The sequence below is a fragment of the Jaculus jaculus genome, chromosome 10, assembly GCF_020740685.1.
Source record: "Jaculus jaculus isolate mJacJac1 chromosome 10, mJacJac1.mat.Y.cur, whole genome shotgun sequence".
In the NCBI taxonomy this organism is placed as follows: Eukaryota; Metazoa; Chordata; class Mammalia; order Rodentia; family Dipodidae; genus Jaculus; species Jaculus jaculus.
In genome coordinates, this window is record NC_059111.1 from 67,720,426 (window position 1) to 67,744,094 (window position 23,669).

General features: G+C 39.8%; 1 protein-coding gene across 4 annotated transcripts in view; it reads left to right on the forward strand.

Moving 5' to 3' along the window:
- Positions 1 to 439: 439 nt before the first annotated feature.
- The window catches only part of C1galt1 (core 1 synthase, glycoprotein-N-acetylgalactosamine 3-beta-galactosyltransferase 1), a 28,874-nt gene continuing 5,644 nt past the window's right edge, over positions 440 to 23,669 (forward strand). The window contains exons 1-5 of one of the 4 annotated variants that reach the window (XM_045160576.1): positions 452 to 586; positions 1,108 to 1,198; positions 1,633 to 1,675; positions 17,107 to 17,352; positions 19,571 to 20,238. In XM_045160576.1, the coding sequence (XP_045016511.1) occupies positions 17,124 to 17,352; positions 19,571 to 20,238 (897 nt within the window). In that variant the 5' untranslated portion in view covers positions 452 to 586; positions 1,108 to 1,198; positions 1,633 to 1,675; positions 17,107 to 17,123. Of the gene's footprint in view, positions 587 to 940; positions 1,021 to 1,107; positions 1,199 to 1,632; positions 1,676 to 17,106; positions 17,353 to 19,570; positions 20,239 to 23,669 lie in introns of those variants that run through there. The other 3 variants (XM_045160577.1, XM_045160575.1, XM_045160578.1) reach the window with 3 other exon arrangements.

Below are 23,669 nucleotides of genomic sequence, written 5' to 3' on the forward strand. Positions count from 1 at the left end.
AGAACAGGTTTAGGGTCCGGGGCAGCGGTGGCGCTGGTCCCTCACAGAGCGCTCCCTGAAGACTTCGTGGGCTTCAGCCTGGATCCTCAAACCCTAGAGGAGCCTCGGAGCGCGGCGAGCGACGCACCGCTCAGCCAGAGGGCCGGAGCCCCGACTTCCCAGACCCCTTCGCAGAGGGGCGGGGCGTGCGCGGGACAGCCAATCCCCGCGTCCTCACGTCGCCGTGTCCCCGCCCACGCCGACCCCCGGACTCCGCCCTTCCCCGGGGCTGGAGCGGCTGTGGCGGCGGCGTTGGCGACGTCAGAGCTCACAGACCCCGGGGTGGCGGCTGCGCCGTAGGCGGGCCGCGGCCTGGACGCGCCGCGGAGAGGAGAGGGGAGGGGAGGGGCGGAGCGGGCGGGCGCGCGCGCGGGGCCCGCCTCGGCCGTCGCCAGGGGAATGAGCGGAGCGGCCCCGGGCGGCCGCGGCTAGCAGCCAGCCAGCTGCCCTGAGGAGCGGAGGTCGTCGGTCCGCCTCGTCCTCCTCACCGCTCCGCTCCGTCCTTCCCCCGCCTGGGAGGGGCGAGAGGAGCCGCGGCTGATGTCAGGTACGGCCGGCGGAGGCGCCTTCGGGCTGCGGGTCCAAGGTCTCGGCTCCCTGGCCCCTCGGGGTTGGCGGGGCCGGGGGCGAGGGTCACCGGCCCCGCCAAACAGGTGTCTCGGGGTCGGGGTGGCGGGGCTCGGGGGACGCGGCGGGCACTTCCTGCTCCCCGCCGTCCGCCGCCGCTAGCCGGGTGGCGGGTCCGGGCCGGGAGGTGCGGGCTGCGCCCCGGCCGAGGGCCGAACCACTTAGCGGTCCTGCCCGCCGGGCCCGCCCCCGGGTCCGCCCCGCGCCGCGCCGAGCCGAGCCGGGAGCTCAGGTGTGGGCTCTTCCCCCAGCCCTGGCCCGCGTCGGGCAGTCTTCCTCGAGCGCCCGCGGATCGCCAGCATCGCCAGGTTTGTCGGTAGCTGGCTGGGTTTTTTCCAAGTTTCCCCCAGTCAGGTGTGTTGGGGCACTTGCTGCGCCGAAAATAAATTTTTAAAAATGAATCACTTCATTTATTTGCTTTCGTATTTCTTCCCAACATAGTGTAATGGGATTACTGAATGCTGGCGTGTTGGCCATACTGCTTTGAGTGCATGGAAATTCTATACTCTTAGGAGCTGACTGTAATTGAGAGGTGGGAATTTATTTTACTGCTTCTGTTTTTAAGCCCTTATTCTTTCTCTCCTCTCCTCAATTTTTAAAAACAATCAGTAAGAATTAAAAAATAAGCTTACCAAATTTCCAACCAAGCTCTCTAAATTCATTATGGATTATCAAGATGCTTCCTCTTAGTATTTTAAAGAATTAAAGCTCGTGGAAAAAAATTAAAAACTCATCGTGAATTAAAAAGTAACAAAGTTGTAGCTTTAAGGCAGAGTGAGTCATTAGGCAACCTGTAAGGGGCGGAAATATGTTAATTTACTGAAAGCTGAGCACAGAGCATAACTGCCTGTATGCCAAGAGAAAACTGTATAATTTCAAGTTTTTTAATTCTGTTGTAAGTGGGGGAGGTGAGAATCTTGAGTATTCACAAGGTATGTAGATGACAACTTTCCAATCCTTTCTCAGATAAATGTCAAGTGAGCCATCTGCACAGGATATTTACTGTGTAGTAAGTATTGTATATAATAAACTTGTTTTATTTTCTGCCTGCCTTAGTATATATTGATGTACAGTTTAAATATGTTTCAAGTTACAGTTAACTCTTTCAACCGTATGTTAAGTAAACCAGTGATTAAGTAAGGCTAGTACGACTCATTTAAAATTTATGCTAAAAGAGAATGACTTTTTTTTTTAGCACTAGTAGAGAACTGTTAAATGTCTCAAATTTGCTTGCAATTTATGTTTCTCTGTATCTTCAAAAAATATTTTATTTATTTGTTTGAGAGATAAAGAGACATAAAGGAGAGAGGATGGGTGTGCCAGGGCCTCCAGCCACTGCAAATGAACTCCAAGGGCATGCACTGCTTTGTGCATCTGGCTTAAGTGGGTACTGGAGAATTGAACCTGGGTCCTTTGGCTTTCCTTAACCACTAAGCCATCCTCCAGCTCCTTTTTTTTTTTTTTTATTACTTGGATTCAGTATTTTAAAAATAGTCTGTGGTTGCTACCAATTGAATTTTTTTTTCAGTTACCCTTTTAAAATTGTACTGGCCTATATGTCTGAATAAATTTAATATTCAAAAAATTTTTAGAATTTTATCACCAACTTATTTAGGAGTACATATAATCAGTTAATTTGCTTAATCATAGAAATGCAAAAGTATGTCACTAGGCTTATGTTGGCTGAATACCATTTGTGTATTGATTTTGTTAAAATGAAAATTGTATTATGTAGGATAATTCTGTAATACATGGTAACCTAAAATCAAATCTGTGTGTGGTTAAAAAAAAATCATTGATTGGAATTTTCATGAAAGTACATTTGTAAATAAAATTTAAATTGAAAATTGTTAACTTGATGCTGCAATTGCCTTGAGCTACACTTAAAAGCAGCTTCTCAAATCACATCTTTTAAAAAGATTAGTTGAGATTGAGTGAAGAAACTAGTTAGAAATTATATATATAGAAAGGTTGAAAGAGACACTTTTCTTTTTTTACACCAAATCCAGTGGGATTAAAGTCTTTTTTTTAAATTAAAATTTCAATTTAGCATACAAGTTAATGGGACTCATTATGGTGTGAACTAAAGTTCCCAGAAAGCTCATATTGCAGATATCCTGTAAGGCTAATTAACTAATAGAACTTCTGATATTGTGGAGAGATGGAATATTACAGATTCAGAGCCAAATTATCTTGGGCTATCTTTAGCCCCCTAAATAGTCATTTACTGCCCACCTCTGGTTTTATACATATACTTATGAGTGAAAAAAAGAGAAAGAATGGGTGTCCTATGATCTTTAGCCACTGCAAAGAACTCCAGATGCATGTGCAGTCATGTGCATCTGGTTTATGTGTGTTCTGGGGACTCAAACCTGGGTCCTTAGGCTTTGCATGCAAGAGCCTTAACTGCTACACTCTCTCTCCAGCCTCGTTGTGTTTTTTTATTTTTTTAAAGATTTTTTTAAAGATTTTTTAAAAATTTATTTATTTGAGAGCAACTGAGAGAGAAAGAGGCGGTGGGGGGGGGGTGCGGGGGAGAGAATGGGCGCGCCAGGGCCTCTAGCCACTGCAAACGAACTCCAGACCCATGCGCCACCTTGTGCATCTGGTTAAAATGGGTCCTAGGGAATCGAACCAGGGTCCTTTGGCTTTGCAGGCAAATGCCTTAACTGCTAAGCCATCCTTCCAGCCCCACCAATGTATTTGAAAAGTAGTTCTGTAACTAAAATAACCTCATGAAATTGTCAATATGCTGAATTTTGTATTTGGGGTAACCTGAATCTGTTCCTTGGCCGTGGTCACTCATATTTGGCCCTAGAATAAACTACCTACTTTGTTTCAACAGTGGTATTTTCATACATAAATGTCACAATACTTGCTTTAATTCTTTTAAATGAAGAATTGAAAACAAGGAAGACTTGTTGTATAAAATGTGCAGTTAGGAAGCCGGGCGTGGTGGCGCACGCCTTTAATCCCAGCACTCAGGAGGCAGAGGTAGGAGGATCACCGTGAGTTCAAGGCCACCCTGAGACTCCATAGTGAATTCCAGGTCAGCCTGGGCTAGAATGAGACCCTACCTTGAAAAAGAAAAAAAAAAAAAAAAAAGAAAGAAAAATGTGCAGTTAGTATTTTATTTTCAAATATGGTTAGAGAAGTATATTGGTGTGTTTAAATTTTTATTTTGCACCTAATTCAAATACCCTAGGGGACCCAGGACACAGAGCATGCCAGAATGTATAGTGTGTGACACAGGAAATCAGAGAGGGTCTTTGTGAGCTAGGGAATGGTTAGAAGATGGGAAAACCAGAAAGAAAATTCAAAACAGTTCTCTGGCACCTGTAGTCTGAAGCACTTTGTATGTCCTTGCATATTGGAGGTCGCATGGAGGACAGGGAGAGGCAGTGCAATATTGGGAAAGTCTGAGGTAGAAATTTGACTACTTCACGAGGAAAGCTGAAAAGTAAAGCACATATAAGCAGGTAGTTGTTATATAATAGAATTTGAAATTATCTACAGCTTAGTTGTAGTCATTTGCTGTCTTAGATTCTCAAAGTTACTAAAACAAAATAACCGCAAATTGGATAATTTAAGATCATGGCATGATCATGCTCAAGGTTTTAAGGAGAATCTGCTCTGTGAATCTTAACTTTTGTGTCAATGACAGTCCTTGGCTTCCTGTTACGTCACTCTAGCCTCTGCTTTTCTTATCAGATTGTGTTCTCTCCCTGTGTGGCTCTAAAACATTGGTTTAAAAAGTGTTATTTTTGGACCCATAACACCAGTTAGGAACTTGTGGGACATAGAAATTTTCAGATCCCACGGCACATCTCTTGGTTTGCAAACTTGTGACTGGCCTTCCTGCTGGTTACATAATCAAAATAGAAAAGAAAATAAATAGGTTAGTTAATACCTGCTTTAGGTAAGAGTAAGATATCCAGGGAAGACTCCTGTGAAATAAAGTCCTGAATTAACTGGAAATGAGAAAGTGAGGTATGTTTCCAGCAGAGTGCAAAGACCTTGGCCATTCAAAGAGTCCCAAACAATGAGGGAAACAGTTCAACCTGTTGAAACTACTGGTGGTTCATTTTGACCTCTAAAGTCACTAAATGCAGGAGAGATCAGAAAGAAAGAAGGGTTGAATAGGACAGGTAATATATAAGTTCATTTTAAGCTTCTGGCTTTTAAAAGTGAGATTAGGGGGCTGGAGAGATGGCTTGGCAGTTAAGCGCTTGCCTGTGAAGCCTAAGGACCCCGGTTCGAGGCTCGGTTCCCCAGGTCCCACGTTAGCCAGATGCACAAGGGGGCGCACGCGTCTGGAGTTCGTTTGCAGAGGCTGGAAGCCCTGGCGCGCCCATTCTCTCTCTCTCCCTCTGTCTTTCTCTCTTGTGTCTGTCGCTCTCAAATAAATAAAAAAAAAAATTTAAAAAAAAAAATTAAAAAAAGTGAGATTAGGAACATAGTAGGAGCTTTTGAGAAAGTAAATGACAGGAGTTGATTTTAGTTTGACAGGGTCACTCAGGCTTGCTAGAAAAAAATAGACTGAAGAAAAAAAGGTTGAAGGAGATAAAATTGGCTTGAAGGTTGTTCTAGTTAAGAGAGAAAGGGAGTTCAGACTAGAATGGTAGTGATAGAGAGGTTAAGAGGTCCAAGACTTAAAAACACTTAAGTTGTGAAAAGTGTGTATACCTCCACACACTTGCTCTAATCTCAGTAATGTCATTTTTTAAAAATATTTTTATTTATTTATTTGAGAGGGACAGACAGAGAAAGAGCAGATAGAGAGAAAAACAGAATGGGCATGCCAGGGCCTCCAGCCACTGCAAATGAACTCCAGACGCTTGCGCCCCCTTGTGCATCTGGCTAACGTGGGTCCTGGGAAATTGAGCCTCGAACCGGAGTCCTTAGGCTTCACAGGCAAGCACTTAACTGCTAAGCCATCTCTCCAGCCCAGTAATGTCATTCTTATAGGCAACCAATTTTCAACAGCCTTTATCTTTTCTGAGATATTTTATGTGTATTAAGGAACTAAGCTTCCTGGATTTAACCAGTTACTGGATTTTCTCCTCCAAGGAGACATTGGGCTTGGTTAGACTTTTGGTTGTTACCATTTGTGGGAATGCTACTGTCATCTAGTAGAGGCCCAGGATGCCCCCTCAACAGCATATTTAGCAAGCTTGCACAAGTCATGGCAAGCCCAGGTTAAGAAGCCTTGGCTTTAAAAGCACTTACAGAGGTTAGAGGATAGAGTAGAGGGCATTTTAGTCAGATAATGCAGTTAGAATAGTGGTGCACACTATGTTGGGATGTTTATGGAACTGTTGACAGTTCAGGATTGCTGAAGTATAAATGTAAAGGCATGGATAGTGAAAGAGGAAGCTGGAAGGAATGGTAGTCTAGATAAGGGAGAGGCTTTTCATATCATAATTAAAGGTGGTTCCTTTTGCACTTGTTGCACTTGTATGGAGTGGGATTCTGTGAGAAGAATTGTGGGGTGATATGATCAACTTTTTAGTTTAGGGGCCCTTCAGTTTAAGAGTAATGGAGTAGGGATGATTTGAGAAGAGATGGCACTTCTAGAGGGAGACAGGTTAAGTAGTGCAGTTGCTTGAAATTGACTGAAATAGGGCATAGTGTAAATAGAGTGAACAGATGCTGTATTAGAAAAGTATATAGGAAGTAGAATTGCAAACACTTGCCCACTGGATTTGAGCTGAGAGTAAGAGAAGCATTAAGACTGTCTTGGGAGTGGTCATTGTGGTAGTTCCTGCTTAGCATGTGCAAGACCCTGGGTATGATCCTCAGCTCTTCCCACTTACACACACAAAAAGAATGCATACCTAATTTCTAGTTTCACTAATCATATGGCTCTGAGTAAAATAACACAGTGGTGATAATTTAGATAATTCCCAGTAATTAAGGTAAGATGAACAGATGTAAGGGAGGAAGACAATGACTCACTTTTGGACATGTTGAATTGGAGAGGGCTATGGTCCACTAGGAAGTGTGTAGCAGGCATTTATTTGTCAGTTTGACTCCAGAGTCTTGGAGCAGTCTGAAAAGGATCAAGAGATCCTTTTGTGAAGCTACTGTGGGAAAATTACACGTGTTTTGATTTTTTACTCTAAATGAATACCATGCCTTAGTTTTTGTCAGAAAATTAAAGCTATATAGATTTTTATGTTTTACATATATAGAAATTTATATGTGTGTGGTATGTGTGTGTGTGTGTGTGTGTATATATATATATATATATATATATATGCCACCATTTAAAAAGCACAGTGGGTAATAAATAGTTCTTAAAATGAGGGAGGTTGTATTAGGGAGAAAAATAGTGACACGGGTAAATAGTGATTAGTGGGTAGAACCTGATCATTACATTACATTTTACATTAAAACGCTGATATAAGTATTTTGTTCTTTTACATGTGTATGTGTGTTATGTGTGCATATGTATGTCTGTGTTCATGGTGCTTATGAATGTGTATAGAGGCTAGAGGTTGATGTCATGAGTCTTCCTCAATATTTTTCTACTTTATTTTTGACACATTGTCTCTCCTGAATCTAGAGCTCACCAATGAGCTAGTCAGCAAGCCCTAGGGATTCTCCTGTCTTTCCCTCCCCAGTGCTGGGATAATAGGCATATGTTACCATACTCAACTTTTTCATGGGTGCTGGGGATCTCAACTGGCATCCTTATGCTTGTATAGTAAGTGCTTTGCCAACCTCTGCCGCCATCCCTGAAACCCCTTAGTTTTGTTTTTATAAGGCAGAGTGTCATGTAGCTGAGGGTAGCTTTGAACTCTTGATCCTGCTCCCTCCCCTAGTGTTAGGATCATAGGTTTGCACTACTGTGCTCCTTGTGAAGGAGATGACTTCACACTAGCCTTGAGGGAGAGCTGGTGATAGAGGCAGTAATAAAACTTTAGACTTTTTGTATATTGTTCTCCGTCTAGAGTTTGTTTGGGTTTATTTTTCCCTATTAATTTCTGCTTTATAAAATACACCTTATTAAGATTTAATGAGATTAGCCAGAGATAGAGATCTTCTTATCAGCATGGGTTATTTTTTTTAACAGCTGCAGCATATTCTGTTACATGGATGTATAAGTCCATTAGCGAATGCCTGAGGCTTAGGCTGTCATGAACAACATGGAAGTCTTCTATAATCATATTCTTTTTTTTAAAATTTTTATTTATTTATTTGAGAGCAACAGACAGAGAGAGGAAGAGGAAGAGAGAGAGAGAGAGAGAATGGGCGCACCAGGGCCTCCAGCCACTGCAAACGAACTCCAGATGCGTGCATCCACTTGTGCATCTGGCTAATGTGGGTCCTGGGGAATCAAGCCTCGAACCTGGGTCCTTAGGCTTCACAGGCAAGCGCTTAACTGCTAAGCCATCTCTCCAGCCCTATAATCATATTCTTGAGATAATTTCTGATCATGAGATGATAGATCAGGGAATACTTATTTAAAAACTTAAAAGATAATTTCCAGATCTTCAGAGTCAATAAAGTATATATTGTAAGAAAGAATGCATGATGCCAGTTATTTTTTTAAAAAAAGCTTAAAAGCTTACAAGTGGTATGTCCCAAAGCCGAAGTGGTGGCACACGCCACCGTGAATTTAAGACCACTCTGAGACTCCATAGTGAATTCCAGGTCAGCCTGGGCAAGAGCAAGACTCTAACTCAAAGAAACAAAATAAATAAGTAAAAATGAAAAGTAGTATCTCTTCATTTGATTTACTTTTTAAAATTGCTAATAAAATTTGAGCACCATGGACTTTTTTGATGATTTGTTTACCTGTGACTCTTATTTTCTTCACCTTTTTGTTTATGTCAGTTACTTGTCTTCATGCTCTACACTCATTTAACATGTCATGAAGAAACATTCTTTTTGAATCAGCTGCTCTGCCACCAGAAATTTATCAGTGAATAAACTTAGTGTTTTTCTATTATTGTAGTTGCTGAATTTTAGAACAATCTCAGTTCATGACATAATTATGCAAAAAGATGTTTTCTTCTAGTTTTTTTTATTAAAAATATTGAAATCTTAGAAACATTTGGAATTGTTAATTATTAGAAATGAATCTAGCTGATTGTTTATGTTTCCTAAAAGATTTAATTATTACTTTTTAAATATTTTTATTTATTTGAGAGAGAAAGATAAATATAGGGAGGGAAGGAGGGAGGGAGGGAAGGAGGAAGAGGGAGAGAGAGAAGGAGGGAGGGAGGAAGAATATGGCCATGCCAGGGCCTCCAGCCACTCAACTCCAGACACCTATGCCACCTTGTGCATCTGGCTTACATGAGTCCTGGGGAATCAAACTGGGGTTGTTTGGCTTTGCAGGCAAGTGCCTTAACAGCTAAGCTATCCCACCAGTTCAGATTTAATTATTTTTATACATTTTTCTTTTAAAATATTTTATTTTATTTATTAGACAGACAGAGAAAGGCAGGGAGAGAGTTGGTGTGCCAGGGCTTTCAGCCACTGAAAAGAACTACAGATGCATGCACCACCTTGTGCATATGGTTTATGTGGGTACTGGGAAATTGAACCTGGGTCCTTAAGCTTTGCATGCAAGTACCATAACCATTAAACCATCTCTACAGCCCTTAATACTGTTTCTTTTCTTTTATTTAAATTTACTTGAGAGAGAGAGAGAGAGAGAGAGAGAGGGAGAGAGAGAGAGAGAGAAGCACAGATAGGGGGAATGGGCATGCCAGGGCCTTCAGTCATTGCAAATGAACTCCAGACACATACCTCCTTGCGCATCTGGCTTATGTGAGTCTTTGGGAATCGAATCTAGGACCTTAGGCTTTGAAGGCAAGCACCTTAACTGCTAAGCCGTTTCTTCAGCCCCCTTAATACTATTTCTCACAGAAGCTATCTTTCCTTAATGTGAAATGCTGTGTGAGTTATATATTAAAGTTTCCACATGTGCTTTTTCCCCTCCTTAAACTATTTAAATCTGACAGTTTTGTCCCTCTGACAAAAACCAGTAGGGGACATATCTGTAGGTTGGCAAAGTAAGGCTAATTTGCTGCAAAACGAAGCCTTGTACCACAAAGGAAATACCTGTATTCCACTGGAGAAGTAGCCAGTCCTGTAGGCTTGGGGGACTGAGGAGGTGGGGAGGGATTGCTGAGGCAAAACTGAAGTGACAGTTACTTTCCAGACTTAGCCATCTCCCCAGCACCTTGGCTACTTCTGCTTCCTATGTTTTAAAGTCTGTTATTAGACATATATAAATGTTCATAATTGTTTTATGTTCTTGCTGTGTAAAGTGCCATTTTTAAACTTTTTATTGACAACCTCCATACATATACACAATATATACCATGATCATAGTCCCCTCCCACCATCCTCACTTTTCCCCCTCCTGAATCCCTTTTCTTTTCCCAGTCTTCTATTTTGATGTCATCATTTTTGCCCCTTGTATTATGTAGGTCTTGTGTAGTTAGCATCAGCCACTGTGGGGTCATGAATATCGAGGCTACTTTGTGTCTGCAAGACAGAATTGTAAGCAGTCCTTTCCTTCTTTGGGCTTTTAACAGTCTTTCTGCCATGTCTTCCTCAATGGTGCCACTATATTATTTTCTTTTGAGTATATCATGTAGCTATTTTCTTTGATTACTAAGGGAATTTAATTTCCTGAACTTGCAGTACTTGAATTTGAATTCATACCAGTTTAACTTTCAGTAGCATACAAAAGTTGTTCTTTATAACTCCCCATGCTAATCTCTTGAATTATGTGGAAAACAAATTGTAGAGGTAAGAAATGGTTATAATAATACCAGGTTCATTAATGTACTTGTTAAACTTATATGCTTAGGATTTGTAAAATTCCAAAGCTCTTTCTGAAGAGTGCTAAGGTTGTATTTTTTTGTGTGTTATTTCTTTTTCTATAGATATCATCAGTTAATAAGCAGTAGGAAATATTTCTAATCTGTCCCTGAATTAACATGTACTTGTTCATATGAGTCAAATGCTGAGGAAATAATGTGTATGACTCAAGTTGCATGTGTACTTTATGGCTTTGTACGTTACTGATGTGTACACAGAAGCTTCATGTGGGGCCTCAAGATTTCATAGGGGACATTCGTAAGAATTATGTGGGCATATGTTTTATTCAGTGATAACTCATCCCCTCTTTGGTCATTGAGATGAGGAGAGTATTGTTGAAAGCTTTGGAACAGCTGGTGATAGGGATTGTGGGCATAGTTCTACCTACAGTAGATTGTGGCTACTGAATAAGGTTAAATCAGGCAGCACAAATACAGACTTGGAGAGAGCCCCACCCCATCTTGGGAGTGTGTGAGATAAGGGAACTGTAAAGAGAAAAGTCCTAGCTGCTGCTTTTTGGGGAGTGTGTGGTTTGAATGTTAGATGTCCACAGGCTCATGTTTTGAATGCTTTGTCCCCAGCTCATGGTGCTATTTTGGGAGTTTGTGGAAACCTTAGGAGGTAGGCTTTAGCTGGTAAACTAGGCCACTGGAGGTTCTAGTTGGCCCTTGGATCCTGTCTCTGTCTCTGTTAGCCCAAAATGAAGAACAGCCATGCTTCTGCCACCATGTTCTTCCAAGCACATGGGTCCAAGCTGTCATCCACCAGCCCGTTGAAACTGTTTCCTTTATGTTGTTAAAACAGGCATTTGGTCTCGACATTTAAAAGTAACTCATACAAGGAGTTCATAGCCTAATGGTGGAAAGGGATATTGTTATAACACGGTATCTTGAGTATAGTGGAGGTGTCAGTGGAAGAACAAAGAAAGGTTTGATGGGAGATTATTTAATTTGGTCATGGCAGAGAGGAATGGGCATCATGGGGAATGTTGAAACTAAGAGTTATACTTAATATTTTATTATTAGGGCTGGAGAGATGGCTTAGCGCTTAAGCACTTGCCTGTGAAGCTGAAGGACCCTGGTTCGAGGCTCGATTCTCCAGGACCCACGTTAGTCAGATGAACAAGGGGGCATACGCGTCTGGAGTTCGTTTGCAGTGGCTGGAAGCCCTGGTGCACCCATTCTCTCTCTCCCTCTCTCTCTCTCTCTATGTGCCTCTTTCTCTCTCTGTCACTCTCAAATAAATAAATAAAAATGAACAAAAATATTGTTATTTATTTGTAAGAGAGATGGAGAGAGAGAGACTGTCTAGCAAGTTTTAAAGACAAAAATCTCACATGGGAGAGCAATTAATAGCAATTGTTTGTCAAGAATTTAGTGATTGCAGAGTAGCAAAGTGTCTTGTAAGAAAGGAACTGGGTAGTTTAAACAATGTATAGAATGCACTGTACAGAAAGGGAGAGTGGGGAAAGAACAAAAACAAAGACATTGTTGGACCAGGTGCATACCTGTAATCCTAGCACTTGGGAGGTGGAAGCAAGAGGATCAGGAGTTCAAGGTCTTCCTCAGCTATTCTTCATATTAAGTTTGAGGCCAGCCTGTTGCATGAGACCCTGGCTCAGAATAAACACAACCAAAAAAGACAACTCTCATGAAAGGAAAGGAGTTAAACTGAGAAGATCCTGGTGGCCTTCTGTAAGATCAGAGATTAGAATGTTTCATGCTAATGAAAACCAACCTTAACCTGGACTGCAGAGTGAATTCCAGATCAGTCTGGGCTTCAGTGAAACTCTGCCTCCAAAAAAAAGGAAAAGAGGGCTGGAGTGATGGCTTAACAGTTAAGGTGTTTGCCTGCAAAGCCAAAGGACCCAAGTTCAATTCCCCAAGACCCACATTAGCCAGATGCACAAGGAAGCACATGCATCTGGAGTTCGTTTGCAGTGGCAGGAGGCCCTGACACACCCATTCTACCTCTTTGTCAAATAAATAAAATAAAATATTGTTTTTAAAAAAGAAATGTCAATCTCAAGTCTTAGCAAGATGTAGCTGAATTGAATAAAAGTTGAAGTTTATTTGGAAAAAAAATGTTTTGGCTTTTTGTTTTTTGGCTCTTTATCTGTTTAATGTTAAATTTTCCATTTTTTTAAAAAAAACTATTTGTGAATAGGGAGAGAGATGGGAGACAGACAGAATGGGCATATGCCAGGGCCTCCAGCCAGTGCAAACAAACTCCAGATGTATGTATCACTTTGAGCATCAGGCTTTAACTGGGAACTGGGGAATTGAACATGGGTTGTTAGGCTTTACAGGCAAGCACCTTAACTGCTGATCCATCTCTTCAGCCCATTTTTCCATTTTTTAATAACCTACCTTAACCTGCATGCCTCATTTTGAAGTTTGTTTCTAGGCTACCCAAAGTCCGATTAGCTAGAATTTGTGCTGCCTTCTTTTGGCTAACATAATGTTGTGGAGAGAGATTGGACTATAGTTTTCTATGCTATATGTTTTGTGGGTCCTCTGTCAAATCTTGGTGGCAAAAGAATTTGCTAAGTGGTAGCTTCTGTCCAGCCACTTACCTGCCAGAGGTAAATAGAAAAGGTGGGACCATGGGTGCCTGATTTCTATGATTTTTAAACCCCTAAATAGTTGTAGGAGGTAGAGGGCATGGAAGTGGTGAGCTTCACTGGATTGTATGTCATGAATTTAGTGTTTCCTATTTTTGTTAGGGTGAATAACTTTATTCTGAGTTAAGTTGGGTTTGTTTAATGAATTAGAATATTTTTCTGTGTTTTTAAACACATGGTTATAATAGTTATATTCTTTGTTTTTTAGTTTATTTTTGAGACAAAGTCTCATATAGCCAAGGATGGACTCCTTTGTGGATGAGGAAGACCTTGCACTTGGGCTCCTCCTGCCTCCATCTCCTTAAAGCTGGGATTACTGGTATGTGTCACCATACCAAGTTTTATGCAGTGCTGGGGATTAAATCCAGTATATGCTAGGCAGGCATTCTACCAGCTGAGCTATATCCTCAGCCTCCTTGCATCTTGCTCCATACTGGCCACACACCATTTTACACCATCAATAGCAATGTTTATTGATTTGCTTTCTGCGTTTTCTCACTGGCATTTGCTAGTTATCACTGTGGTTATAGTTTAGCCATCTTATAGGTGCTTAGCAATAACTTGTTTTAATTTGCTTTTTCTTAGTGGTTAAGCTGAAAGTCTATTTTTGTGAGACAGCGTCTTCCTGTGTAGTACTGGCTGGCTGTGAACTGTGCATCGTGGGATTCGACATATACTTCATGCCTGGCTACTCTTAACATTCTCATTATCTCTATATTTGGTGAACTATTTCCTGATGAAATGTCTTGAAGTCTTGTTATGGCTACACCTTTGTTGAAATGTGGTTTGCTCACTTCTAACTACTCTTTCATTTTTCTTTGGTTTTTAGTTTTGAAGCTTCTTTGTACATTCTAGTGATTTGCAAATATTTCCCCCTAGCTTGTGTTTTATCTTTCTGATAAGTTTTTATAGAGCAAAAGTTTTTAATTTAGACGAAGTCTTAATTTTTCAGACTTTACTTCTGTAAATTTAACTTGGTTGTCAAGGCTAAGAATTCATGTTCCTGGCTCTAGATACCAAATTTTTTCTAGCTTTTTCTAAAAAATTATGCTTTTGCAGTTCAACATTTGTTTATATCTAGGATGAGAGAAATGTTTAACATCATTTATTGAAAACGTTGTCTCCTCCATTCATTTGTTTATGTAGCAGTGCCAGAAGTCACGTGAGCATCCACTGTGGATTTCTTTCTGGCTTTTCCGTTGCAAATTTTTTCCTCCATCAGTGCTGGTATACATTCTTGGTAAATGTAGCTCTGCAATGACTGGAGCTCAAGTAGACCAGTTATTGTTACTTTTATTTATTTTCAAAATTGCTGTGTCCTATTTTTTTCCTTAATATAAAATATTGTTTGTTCGCGCTTTAATAGAAATTGCATTAAGTCTGAATATCAATTTGGGGAGACTTGTTATCTTGATTATGTTGAAGTTTCTTACTTCATGTCTCCTTATTTCAGTCTTACCTGATTTCTTTCAGCAGCATTATTTAGTTTTTATTAATTATTATCCATGTTTTGTTCATTTTGTAGGCAATTAGTTCTTATTGAGCAGTTGAAAATGGTGTTACTTGGTTTTGATAGGCACATTTTCATTGTTGGTGTACCAAAGTACAATCAATCTACCATGTATCCTGTGGCCTTGCTGTGTTCACTTTTTGTAGAAATTATTTTCAGTTTTTTCCTTTGATCTGTATTGTTTTCCATACTATTCTACTGTGTGCCTTTCATTCCTCTCTCCCTTCCCTTTTTTCCTTTCCTTCTTTCTCTCCCTCCATCCCTCCCTTCCTTTTGGAATTTACTTTGTGCATCTGGCTTTATATGGGCACTGGGGAATCAAACCTGGGTCGGCATGCTTTCACGCAAACACCTTTAACCACTGAGCCATTTCCCCAGCCCTTATATTTCCTTTTTCTTTATTACACTGACTAGAATTTGCCATACTGTGTTGAGTAAGACTGCTGAAAGTAGACATCTTTCTCTTGTTCCTAATTTTAGAAAGCATTTAATCATGTTAACAGAGTTTTTAGGGTCAAAGCTTGGGCTCTGGCAGCCTGAACAAGCTAGGATTAGCCACCTGTCCCCAGTATGCCAATTAAAGAGAATCATGAAAAAGCAGTCAAAGGAAATGTATTCAGTGTGACTACAGTGAGAAGAGAAATTAATTAGTAAAGGGGTTCATTTACTGACATGAGGTTTATGTTTAAGTAGATAGCCAAAGGTGTGCATAATTAAGCAGTCCTGGTCAAGGGGTTAGTTTTGCTTTTCATTGGCCCATCATTGTCTTGGCTGTCCTTCAAGGTAGTCTGTTAAGTTGTCAAAACCTTATGAAACCTTCTTCCTGAGAGGTATATTCTTTCTCTGGTTGGCACCAGGGCTTTACTCTTGCTCTTATTCCAGAGTAAATTTTTATTCTTTAGAGTCCATTGTTTTAGTAATCTGATAGCCCAAAGGAAAGTAACATGTCCAAAATGTTCCACAACCAAAGATGCATCACCAGCTGGGGACCAAACACCTGAACCTACACGGAACATATCACATATCACATTCAAGACATAACATAGCCTCCACGCTTTCCTCACCTGTAATACAGGGATACTGCTACCACATCTTCAGATTGCCATGACAATCATAAGAAGAATATTTTTAACATGAAGCCTCACTTGTATTATATTTGCAAACATGTATAAGATGTGTCAGTACAAAAGATTGGTCTTAATTTTAAAAGGAAAGTGTGAGATAAAAATGATGTATGACCACTTTAATGTGGTATGAAGAGAAAAGTGTACTTTGACTATGCAAATGCAGCAGCACATCTAGAAGTGATTCACCTGATGGTTCTGACCAAAAGAAACTCATCATGGGCTAAAGAAGGGATATTGCGTTGGCATGCATGAAAACAGTCATGACTCTCCTCAATTTCTTTCAGAAATCTTGGGTAACTGGGTGTAGTGTGCTTCATCAGAGCACTTAAATATCCAGAAAATGTTGGTTGTAAATAGACATGCTGCCACACAGGCTTTGTTAGTCTGGTATAGAACATAGTGGAGTGAATTCACTGTAACTCTAAAGAGGGTAGGGTTTGGGAACTGGTACATGGACACTGGTTTCAACTTTTAGCCACCAGTTGCATTAGCTCGTAAGAGAATGAGGCCTCTCCTGTGAGGCTTTGAAGTCAGGAATTGACTTCTGTCTGTCTATGAAAGTTGTGCATGGCATCTTTTTTCTAATATGAGGTAAATATAATGTAAGGGATGATTATGATTGATCCTCCACTGGGATCATGAACACTTTGTTGGCACTAAGGTGATTTCATTTCTTACAATCATGTGTGCATTCATGTGTCCATTTAACTTTGCTCAAGAATTTTACATTTGTTTTCTACAAGGCTGTTTGGTGTAAAAAAAAAATGTGACTTTTGGTCTGTCTCAGATTTTTGACGTGCTTTTCTCATTAAGCTTAATAATTTCTAGCCTTTGATTTGAAGTGATAAATCTCTGCCCTAACTTCAATATTGTATCTTAGGGAAGGGAGAGGCAAATGGAGAACAGGCAGTTAGCAGAACAGTCAGGATACAGCCTAATCTATCAGGCTCACAGTCTTACAAGTGAGTTGATAGCCAAGAAAGAATAAAAAGACCATGGCAAGCAGGCTTGGGTACAAGAAGGAGAAGAAGGAGGTGGGAAGAAAAGGAAATTCTGTGTGCAAATACTGACAATTTTCTGGGCTCTATGCCAGCAGGGATGATTCTACCTGTTACTCATCTTTTATTGAATTATCCATAAAGGTCTGTTACAGCATCAAAGAAAACCTGGTAAAGTCACAGATAAGAAAGTTAAATATGATTAGAAATGTTTTCCTGTAGGAAAGAAATTAACTTTTCATGATAGCTAAGCCTTAGAATTATTATTATTAATAATATATATTGCTTTAAAACATGCTACTAAACACTTTTGGTGTGCATTTTTTTTTTTAACAGAAATATACTTTCGGGAAATGGCCTCTAAATCTTGGCTGAATTTTTTAACCTTCCTTTGTGGATCAGCAATAGGATTTTTTTTATGTTCTCAACTATTTAGTATTTTGCTGGGAGAACAAGGTGATCCCCAGCCCAACCAGCCCAATATTCTTCATAATGATCCTCATGCTAGACACTCAGATGATAATGGGCACAATCATCTAGAAGGACAAATGAACTTCAATGCAGATTCTAGCCAACATAAAGGTATGGTTTATGTTACTAAAAAGTAAGTATTCAAAGTGTTGGAGAAGTTAGATAACTCTTGTTATAATGTATTGTTATCTGTCTTTTGATTCAAATGAGCTCTGTATATCAGATTCTAAAAAAAAAAAAAAATATTTTTATTTTTTTGTAAGAGAGAGAAAGGGAGAATATGGGCATGTTAGGGCCTCTTGCCACTACAAGTGAACTCCAGACACAAGCACCACTTTTTGCCATCTGGCTTACATGGGTTTCTGGGGAATCAAGCCTGGACCATGCTGCTTTGTCAGCAAGCACTTTCAACTGCTCAGCCATCACCACAGCCCAAGGTAATTTTGGGATATGCTTTAGGAGAATTGCTTTAACCCAGTACTTAGGAAGTTGCTAATTTTCAATTTAGTTTTAAGTAAAAATAGTTCAGAAGCCATGACTTGAAGAATAGGTCCAGTTTTGTTACCATGGCTTATATCTGTGTCTGGTTTTGCTTAGACTTATTTTCCAAGGAAAGATCATAAGGTATGTGTGTAAATATTAATTTGCATTTTTATCAGTAGTTAATATAGCTAATCTTTTTTTCTTTTGAGAGTCAAAGAACTAGAAAAAAAGAATGTAAGGATAGGTCACAAAGACTTCATTTTCTCCTGGTCTCTTATCTCTAATCAGTCTTTGCTCTAATGTTAGGTTTTCTTCAAGATTTCTTTCAAGCCCTTTCTTCATCTGTGTGATGTCATTAAATATTAGCTTCATGGGATTGAAGCTTTAACCCAGTATTTGACTTTAACTTTAGGATATACTTAGGAATAGCCTATAGCATTGATATTCAAAGTGTGGTCTGTGACTAAGTAAGTATTGAAATTGAAAGTAAAGCAGCTATAATAATTTGACAGTAATTTTGTCTGAATCTAAAAATAAAGACTTAGTGTTGCAGATTTCTAGACTGTCAGGTCTCTTGTGTCACGACCATGAAAATTAGGCACTCAGATGACAAGGGGTAAAGCAAGAGATTTATTGAGAAGACGGTGGAATAGTCACAGAGTACCAGAGCAAGCATACTTGGGATTTTGCCTAGCATTCAAAAAAAGGGAAAGAAAGAAAAACAAAAGGAAGTTATGCTTTATGAGTTAGAGCTCAGAGAAGTGGGCAGGCTCAGCACTGAGGATTTGTGAGCAAGGGTCTTCTTCCTGGAGGGTGTATAGTATATTATCTAATTGAGGGATAACCATTCCTCCCACCTCTATAGCATAACTTTTGACCAGGTAAGTAATTGATCTATCTCTACCCTTTTGCCTTTCATAGCAGGGAGACAGGAGGCAGGATACTTCTTCAGTGACCTCCAAGCCTGATCATGTCTGCCTACCTCCAATGTTAGGGCTATGTTTTGTATTTTTTTAGTTGCTTTGTAGTGACTCATTTTTATCATATGTATAAAGTATAAACCTCTAATGTAAGTATTGGTACTTTGCCATAGGTATTTTAAGAAACAGTCTCGAATCTGCTAACTGGGCTCTTCATTTAGACCCAGTGTTACTCATAATGTGGTCCTGGTCTGAGGACCTATAAGTTGTTTGCACCCAGATGAGAAGCTTGAGCCAGGTTGTTAAACCTATTGTAAGTTTCTAAGCTTGCTGCTTCTTAAGTAGCCTTAGTTGAGCTTCATCATGTTGAGGGAGAAACTTCTGTGAACGCCCTGCTGTGTATTGTCTGAAATGGCAAACAGTAGCTGTTTAAGGTAGTGTTCAACATGAATGTGAGTCAGCAGAACTTGGCAGTGCAGAAGATCTGGGGTGAAGCCTGCAATAGTGCATTTTTTTTTTTTTTTTCCCGAAATAGGGTCTCACTCTGGCTCAGGCTGACCTGGAATTCACTATGTAGTCTCAGGGTAGCCTCGAACTCTCGGCGATCCTCCTACCTCTGCCTCCCAAGTGCTGGGATTAAAGGCGTGCACCACCACACCTGGCAATAGTGCATTTTTAACAGACTTTCAGATAATGATGTTTTTACAGTGAGTCAGTGAGCATTTAGGACCTAATGACATGGGACCAATAGAACAGAATGTCAATTTGTGTTTTTTTTCTTTCATTAATCTAAGGTGTTAGTAATAGATAAGTATAATAAGTGCAATAAATACAATTTATGTGGAGTGTGTGTGTGTGTGTGTGTGTGTGTGTGTGTGTATGTGTGTGTGTATAAATATAACTCTTGAAACTGTTTTTTTCAATAGATGAGAACATAGACATCTCTGAGAACCTCTACCAAAAAGTTAAAATTCTCTGCTGGGTTATGACAGGCCCTCAAAATCTAGAGAAAAAGGCCAAACACGTCAAAGCTACATGGGCCCAGCGTTGTAATAAAGTGTTGTTCATGAGCTCAGAAGAAAATAAAAACTTCCCTGCTGTGGGATTAAAAACCAAAGAAGGCAGAGATCAGCTGTACTGGAAAACAATCAGAGCTTTTCAGTATGTCCATGACCATTACTTAGAGGATGCGGATTGGTTTATGAAAGCAGATGATGACACTTATGTCATCCTGGACAACTTGAGGTGGCTCCTGTCAAAGTATGACCCTGAGCAACCCATATACTTTGGGAGAAGATTTAAACCCTATGTGAAGCAGGGTTACATGAGTGGAGGAGCAGGATATGTGCTAAGCAAAGAAGCCTTGAAAAGGTTTGTTGATGCATTTAAAACAGAAAAATGTACACATAGTTCCTCCATCGAAGACTTGGCTCTGGGAAAATGCATGGAAACTATAAATGTGGAAGCTGGGGATTCCAGAGATACCACTGGAAAAGAAACTTTCCATCCTTTTGTGCCAGAACACCACTTAATCAAAGGTTATCTACCTAAAACCTTTTGGTACTGGAACTATAACTATTATCCTCCTGTAGAGGTAAGCATAGACATTCTATGATGATAAATTTGTTTGATTGAAAAATACTAAACTAGATAATTTTTTTTAAGCTTAGAGAGATTTTATTAAAGAGAAAAAGAGTTGAGAGAAATGGCTTAACAGTTAAGGTGTTTGCCTGCAAAGCCAAAGGACCCAAGTTCAATTCCTCAGGACCCACGTAAACAAGATGCACAAGGTGGCACATGCATCTTTTACATTTACATCATTTACATTGGCTGAAGGCCTTAGTGTACCTATTCTCTATCTCCCTCTTTCTCTCTGAAATTTAAAAAAAAAGAAATCCTGCCCATGAGAAGATACGAGCAGGGTAAAGTATAGAACTTAAGGAAGGAGGAGAGTATTAAGAACTCCTGCCCATGAGAAAGCAGAAGTAGGGTAAAGCCCTGTGTGTATACTTTTTAAAGATATATATTTGCAGGGCTGGAGGGATAGCTTAGTGGTTAAGGCACTTGCTTGCAAAGCCAAAGGACTCAGGTTTGATTCCCCAGGACCCATGTTAGCCAGATGCACAAGGGCGTACATGTGTCTAGAGTTCATTTATAGTAGCTGGAAGCCCTGGCACGCCCATTTTCTCTCTCCCTCTTTCTCTGTCAAATAAATAAAAATAAAACTATTGTGTTGTGTATGTATGTATGTATTTGCAAGCAGAGAAAAGGAGAGAGAAAAGGAGGAAGAATATGGGCATGCTAGGGCCTCCTGCCACTGCAAATGAACTTTAGATACATGTCCCATTTTGTGTATCTGGATACTGGGGAATTGAACTCAGGCCAATCAGCCTTTGCAAGTAAATTCCTTTAACCACTGAGCTAGTTATCTCTAGCCCATGTTTTTTTTTTTTTTTTAATATCAGTAGCTAGAACTTTTTTTTTTTAAACATTTTTTTTAAAATTTTTATTTATTTATTTATTTGAGAGCGACAGACACAGAGAGAAGGACAGATAGAGGGAGGGAGAGAGAATGGGCGCGCCAGGGCTTCCAGCCTCTGCAAACGAACTCCAGACGCGTGCGCCCCCTTGTGCATCTGGCTAACGTGGAACCTGGGGAACTGACCCTCGAACTGGGGTCCTTAGGCTTCACAGGCAAGCATTTAACCACTAAGCCATCTCTCCAGCCCTAGAACTTTTTTTTTTTTTTTTACAAAAAAAAATTATTTATTTGAGAGTGACAGAGAGAGAAAGAGGCAGATAGAGAGGGAGAGAGAATGGACATGCCAGGACCTTCAGGCACTGCAAACGAACTCCAGATGCTTGTACAACCTTGTGCTTCTGGCTTACATGGGTCCTGGGGAATTGAGCCTTGAACCGAGGTCCTTAGGCTTCACAGGCAAGCGCTTAACCGCCAAGCCATTTCTCAAGCCCTAGAACTTTTTTTTTTTTTTAGAAGGAAAGGGTTTATTTTTGGTATGCAGTTTGAGAGGGTAGAGTCCATGGGGTGGGAAGGAAACCAGCATTTTAGCACAGAGGAAGTAGTAAAGAGAATATAATTTTTTTTAATGTAGAATGAAAGCATAAAAAAGCAGATAAAAATGAGTCCCATCACTGAACTATATCCCCAGTCATTTGAGAACATTTCAAAGTATCTTTTAAATCTGACTCTTAGAAAATTATTTATTTCTGATGATTTTTACTGGAAATGAGATTTTTTTAGGTACCCATACTCCTCTACAAAGAATGATCTTGTTTCTTTTCTAATATAATTTGTCTTTTGGTGTCTTTTATTGCTTATAATCTTTAAGAATAATAACATCCTTCCTATTCAGTAAAAAAGTTCAATATGATAGCATGATAAAGTAAATACTATCAAATAATTACAATACTGGAAGCATATGAAATTTCTTTCAAAAGGAAAAAGTGAGGACAATTTTGCTGTTTTTAGAAGAGTTTGCAAAAATAGGATTTAAAAGGATATTTTTGTCTGTTATTTTAAGTATTGCTATACTGAAGTATTATGTCATTTTTTTTGAAGACTTTAAAATCACTCCAAATTTTGACATCAAATACATCAAGTAACTAAGTATCTTTGACATGTTAAATGTTTGTTCTTCAAACAAAATGCTTCTAGAGAGGATTAGCAGTTACAAGTAAGCCAAAAAATTATACCAGTAGCAGTTAAGTGTGTCCTGACCTATGTAGTGTGTAGTGACCAGCAGCCCCATATGGCTGTGAGTGCCCTGTGTGGTGTACAGTGACCGCCAGCCCCATGTGGCTGTGAAACCTGAAGTGGCACTGAAGTGGTCTGGCTTGCAAGGTGCTATCACAAGATGCACAAGGACTTAGCACAAATAGGAATGATTTGTTCGTTTTTGAATACTTTTGCATATTGGAACAGTAGAATAGAAGTTTTCAGTTAAATAAAAATATATTCAAGTTAATTTCACCTACATTCACATTTTAATATAACTACTATAAAATTTTAAACTGTATCTGTAGCTCCCCTATATTTCTTGAACATAGGTGATTTGCATATCATAAATTGACTTTTCTGGTTACTTTTCACATTTGGGCTTAACATATATGATCGGGTCTTATACTACATAGCCCAACATTCACCAACTCAGCCTCACATAGTCTTGAATTACAGGTGTATGTCATCATTCCTAGCTTTCAGTTTGTTTCTTCTTTACTATCCCACAAAGGTGTAATAGGTACTAATTTTCCAGCATCTGTATGGTTATCCAAGAATCTCAAATGTCCAGGGATTGATTCAAAGGACAATTCAGAAGAAAGGCACAGAAAATGTAATGGACAGCTTCTGACTATTCAGTTTTACTGTACTGTAAACTACATACTTGTAAATATCAATTATGAAGTGTTAATTTAATGGGTCACTATGAATCTTTCCTGGGAAGTTGTGAGAATATTTTCCTCTGTTACTGCAACAATACCTGAAAAGATCTCAAATTTTGTTATTGTCATTTGGATAAATTATTCTTCTAATACTGATCCTGGCCCTAGATTGGTCTTTCATTTTTTCATTCCAGTTCTTTTTTGGTTTTGGCTCAAGCTGACCTGGAATTCACGACGTAATCTCAGAGTGGCCTTGAACTCACAGTGATCTTCCTACCTCTACCTCTGGAGTGCTTGGATTAAAGGCATGTGCCACCATGCCTGGCCACTCCAGTTCTGTTTTTTATTTTTTATTTTTTCATTCCTTTTTGTTTGCTTTACAATTTTTTTTTTTTTACATTTTTGTTTTGTTTAAGCCTGCTCTGTGTGTGTGTGTGTGTGTGTGTGTGTGTTTAGAGAGAAAGAGAGAGAGAGAGGGAGAGAGAGAGAGAATGGGCATGCCAGGTCCTCTACTGCAAAAAAAAAAACTCCAGACACATGTGCCTCCTCCATGTGCATCTGGCTTTAGGTAGGTACTGGGGAATAGGAATAGAATCTAGGTCCTTTGGCTTTGCAGGCAAGTGC